This window comes from Bombina bombina, chromosome 2 (assembly GCF_027579735.1).
Source record: "Bombina bombina isolate aBomBom1 chromosome 2, aBomBom1.pri, whole genome shotgun sequence".
Taxonomy (NCBI): Eukaryota; Metazoa; Chordata; class Amphibia; order Anura; family Bombinatoridae; genus Bombina; species Bombina bombina.
The window spans coordinates 911,579,511-911,584,510 of NC_069500.1; the positions used below are offsets into that span (position 1 = coordinate 911,579,511).

Below are 5,000 nucleotides of genomic sequence, written 5' to 3' on the forward strand. Positions count from 1 at the left end.
AGGCAGAACATATCATTTTAAGCAACTTTCCAGTATACTTCTATTATCAAATTTGCTTCATTCTCTTTGAATCATTTGTTGAAGGAGCAGCAATGCACTACTGGTTTCTAACGGAACACATGGGTGAACCAATCAATGACAGTCGGTATATACAGCCACCAATTAGCAGCTAGAACCTAGCTAAACCTTTCAGCAAAGGATAACAAGAGAAGGAAGCAAATTAAATAATAGAAGTAAATTGGAAAGTTGTTTAAAATGGTTTGCTCTGTCTAAATCATGAATGTCTAATTATGACATTACTGTCCATTTTAAGTGACAAGTCTTCCAACTGCTATGCCCCTAGATGCATGTATACAAAAAATATTATATTAGGTACTGTAGTTAATTTATTCAGGTGACTAATTTTTTATATATTTGTTTCTTTATGGATTACCCTACTTTTCTGGTCACACATATGTAGGATTGTCCCTACGTGTTTAGATCTACAGTTTAGCGCTGGTAATACATCTTTATTCCTATTTAAAAACGTACCTGATAAATTAATTTCTTTCATATTGGCAAGAGTCCATGAGCTAGTGACGTATGGGATATACAATCCTACCAGGAGGGGCAGTTTCCCAAACCTCAAAATGCCTATAAATACACCCCTCACCACACCCACAATTCAGTTTAACGAATAGCCAAGTAGTGGGGTGTTAAAGAAAAGAGTAAAAAGCATCAACAAAGGAATTTGGAAATAATTGTGCTTTATACAAAAAATCATAACCACCACAAAAAGGGTGGGTCTCATGGACTCTTGCCAATATGAAAAAAATGAATTTATCAGGTAAGTTCTTACATAAATTATGTTTTCTTTCATGTAATTGGCAAGAATCCATGAGCTAGTGACGTATGGGATAGTAATACCCAAGATGTGGAACTCCACAGAGGGGTCACTAGAGAAGGAGGGATACAATAATAACAGCCATTTTCCACTGAAAGAATTAATCCACAACCCAAATTATAAGTTTATTTTCATAATGAAAAGAAAAAACTTAAACATAAGCAGAAGAATCAAACTGAAACAGCTGCCTGAAAAACTTTTCTACCAAAAACTGCTTCCGAAGAAGCAAATACATCAAAACGGTAGAATTTAGTAAATGTAAAGAAGACCAAGTTGCTGCTTTGCAAATCAGATCAAATGAAGCTTCATTCTTAAAAGCCCACGAAGTGGAGACTGATCAAGTAGAATGAGCTGTAATTCTCTGAGGCGGGGCCTGACCCGACTCCAAAGAAACCTGATGAATCAAAAGCTTTAACCAAGATGCTAAGGAAATGGAAGAAGCCTTCTGACCTTTCCTAGAACCATAAAAGATAATAAATAGACTATAAGTCTTCTTGAAATCTTTAGTAGCTTCAACATAATATTTCAAAGCTCTTACCACATCCAAAGAATGTAAGGATCTCTGCAAAGAATTCTTAGGATTAGGACACAAAGAAGGGACAACAATTTCTCTATTAATGTTTTTAGAATTCACAACCTTAGGTAGAAATTTAAATGAAGTCCGCAAAACTGCCTTATCCTGATGTAAAACCAGAAAAGGAGATTCACAAGAAAGAACAGATAATTCGGAAACTCTTCTAGCAGAAGAGATGGCCAAAAGGAACAACACTTTCCAAGAAAGTAGTTTAATGCCCAAAGAATGCATAGGCTCAAATGGAGAAGCCTGTAAAGCCTTCAAAACCAAATTAAGACTCCAAGGAGGACAAATTGGTAATGCTTGTCTAGAAAAGAGAATCTCAGATACTGATAATGATCTGGATGAATCGGAATATGAAGATATGCATCCTGTAAGTCTATTGTGGACATATAATGCTCTTGCTGAACAAAAGGCAGAATAGTCCTTATAGTCACCATTTTGAAAGTTGGCACTCTTACATAACGATTCAAAAATTTCAGATCCAGAACTAGCCTGAATGAATTTTCTTTCTTTGGGACAATGAATAGTTTTGAATAAAACCCCAGACCCTGTTCCTGAAACGGAACTGGTATGATTACCCCTGAAAACTCCAGGTCTGAAACATACTTCAGAAAAGCCTGAGCCTTTACTGGATTTGCTGGGATGTGTGAGAGAAAAAAATCTTCTCACAGGAGGTCTTACGCTGAATCCTATTTGGTACCCTTGAGAGACAATACTCTGAATCAATTGATTTTGGACAGAATCTGCCCAAATGTTTTGGAAGAATCTTAATCTGCCCTCTACCAGCTAAGCTGGAATGAGGGCCGCACCTTCATGCAGACTTGGGGGCTGGCTTTGGTTTCATAAACCGTCTGGATTTATTCCAACTTGAAGAAGGTTTCCAATTGGAACCAGATTCTTTGGGGGAAGGATTAGGTTTCTGTTCCTTATTTTGTCAAAAGGAACGAAAATGGTTAGAAGCTTTAGATTTACCCCTAGGTCTTTTATCCTGAGGCAAAAAACTCCCTTCCCCCCAGTGACAGTTGAAATAATCGAATCCAACTGAGAACCAAATAACGTATTACCTTGAAAAGAAAGAGATAGTAATCTAGACTTAGATACCATGTCAGCATTCCAATATTTGAGCCACAAAGCTCTTCTAGCTAAAAAAGCTAAAGACATAGATTTAACATAAATTTTAATGATATAAAAAATGGCATCACAGATAAATTGATTAGCATGTTGAAGCAAGCGAACAATGTATCAGGATCCATTTCCTGTTGCACTAGACTTTCCAACCAAAAAGTTGATGCAGCGGCAACATCAGCCATAGAAATGGCAGGCTTGAGAAGATAGCCAGAATATAAATAAGTTTTCCTTAGATAAGATTCAAGTTTCCTATCTAAAGGGTCTTTAAAAGAAGTACTATCTTCCATAGGAATAGTAGTACGTTTAGTAAGAGTAGAAATAGCCCCATCAACTTTGGGGATCTTTTCCCAAAACTCCAATCTAACTGCTGGCAAAGGATACGATTTTTTTAACCATGAAGAAGGGATAAAAGAAGTACCAGGCCTATTCCATTCCTTAGAAATCATATCAGAAATAGCATCAGGAGCTGGAAAAACATCTGGAGTAACCACAGGAGGTTTATAAATAGAATTTAAATGTTTACTAGTTTTTATATCAAGAGGACTAGTTTCCTCAATATCCAATGTAATCAACACCTCTTTTAACAAGGAACAAATATACTCCATTTTAAATAAGTAGATTTGTCAGTGTCAATATCTGAGGAAGGATCTTCTGAATCAGATAGATCCTCATTAACCTTCTGAATCGCATCAGCAATAAAATCTTTTATATTCACAGGTATATCATGTACATTAGATGTTGAAGGAACAACAGGCATTGTACTATTACTGATGGACACATTCTCTGCATGTAAAAGCTTATCATGACAACTATTACATGCCACAGTTGGAGATATAATCTCCACAAATTTACAACAAATGCACTTAGCTTTGGTAGAACTGTTATCATGCAGCAGCCAAAAGTGATTTCTGAGACAGGATCAGATTGAGACATCTTGCAAATGTAAGAGAAAAAACAACATATGAAGCAAAATGATCAATTTCCTTATATGGCAGTTTCAGGAATTGGAAAAAAATGCAAAACAGCATAGCCCTCTGACATAGAAAAAGGCAAGAGGCATATAGGAATGGGGTTTTTAAATAATGAAATTATTTGGTGCCAAGTATGACGCACAATGCAACTGAAATTTTTTTGGCGCTAACATCATCCGGAAATGACACACTCGCGTCATTGAAGACGCAACCTTATGCAAAGAACTCTGCGTCAACTAAGACGCCGGAAATGACGAATTTGCATCATCTCGCGCCAAAAACGACACAATAAACTTTGGCATTTTGCTCCCTCGCGAGCCTTAATTTTGCCCGCAAAATTTAATGAAAAAAGCAGTCAATTTGAAAAAAAAGACTAAACCCCAGGTAAGAAAAATATTTCCAAAATATGTTTTTTCCCAAATATGAAAATGATAGTCTGCAAAAGGAAATACATAAACCTGATTCATGGCAAATATAAGTACAATACATATATTTAGAACTTTATATTAATGCATAAAGTGCCAAACCATAGCTGAGAGTGTCTTAAGTAATGAAAACATACTTACCGAAAGACACCCATCCACATATAGCAGATAGCCAAACCAGTACTGAAACGGTTATCAGTAGAGGTAATGGAATATGAGAGTATATCGTCGAACTGAATAAGGGAGGTAGGAGATGAATCTCTACGAACGATAACAGAGAACCTATGAAAAAGACCCCCGTTAGGGAAATCATCGTATTCAATAAGTGATACTCCCTTCACGTCCCTCTGACATTCGCTGTACTCTGAGAGGAATCAGGCTTCAAAATGCTGAGAAGCGCATATCAACGTAGAAATCTTAGCACAAACTTACTTCACCACCTCCATAGGAGGAAAAGTTTGTAAAAACTGAATTATTGGTGTGGTGAGGGGTGTATTTATAGGCATTTTGAGGTTTGGGAAACTTTGCCCCTCCTGGTAGGATTGTATATCCCATACGTCACTAGCTCATGGACTCTTGCCAAATACATGAAAGCAAATTCAATATCCACAAACTTTAATTCAAACAGATTTTACTTAATATTTTTATTATGCCAAAATATTGCAAGTGATGCTGTTGCATGAAATAAATGTTTGGCTATAATGTCCCTTTAAATAATACAGCATTTTCTGTTAAAAAATGTAAAGTACAACACATTATATGCAAGTTATACAACACACCAATAAAGATAACCTTGCAATACCCTCAACACCCCTCCAAACCATGTAACTCTCTATTCTAGGCACAATGCACACATAATAAAGAATGATTGTAGCACTATATATGAGTTATTAGTTCCACTCACCTCCATCACTGTTTCCTTCTTCTGTGATTATATCAAGAAGTCTCTCAAAAGCATTCTCAAAAGCAACAATCTTCTGAATAGCAGCATTGCTTTTAGTCAACTGCTGAAGCAA

The 5,000-nt window shown here is 36.3% G+C and overlaps 1 protein-coding gene across 2 annotated transcripts in view; it reads right to left on the bottom strand.

The window, feature by feature from the left end:
- The window catches only part of USO1 (USO1 vesicle transport factor), a 219,247-nt gene that overhangs the window by 169,599 nt on the left and 44,648 nt on the right, over nucleotides 1-5,000 (bottom strand). For both annotated transcript variants that reach the window (XM_053703305.1, XM_053703306.1), the window contains exon 8: nucleotides 4,889-5,000. This exon is cut by the window's right edge and continues 9 nt beyond it. In XM_053703305.1, coding sequence (XP_053559280.1) covers nucleotides 4,889-5,000 — 112 coding nt within the window. The remainder of the gene's footprint in view (nucleotides 1-4,888) is intronic.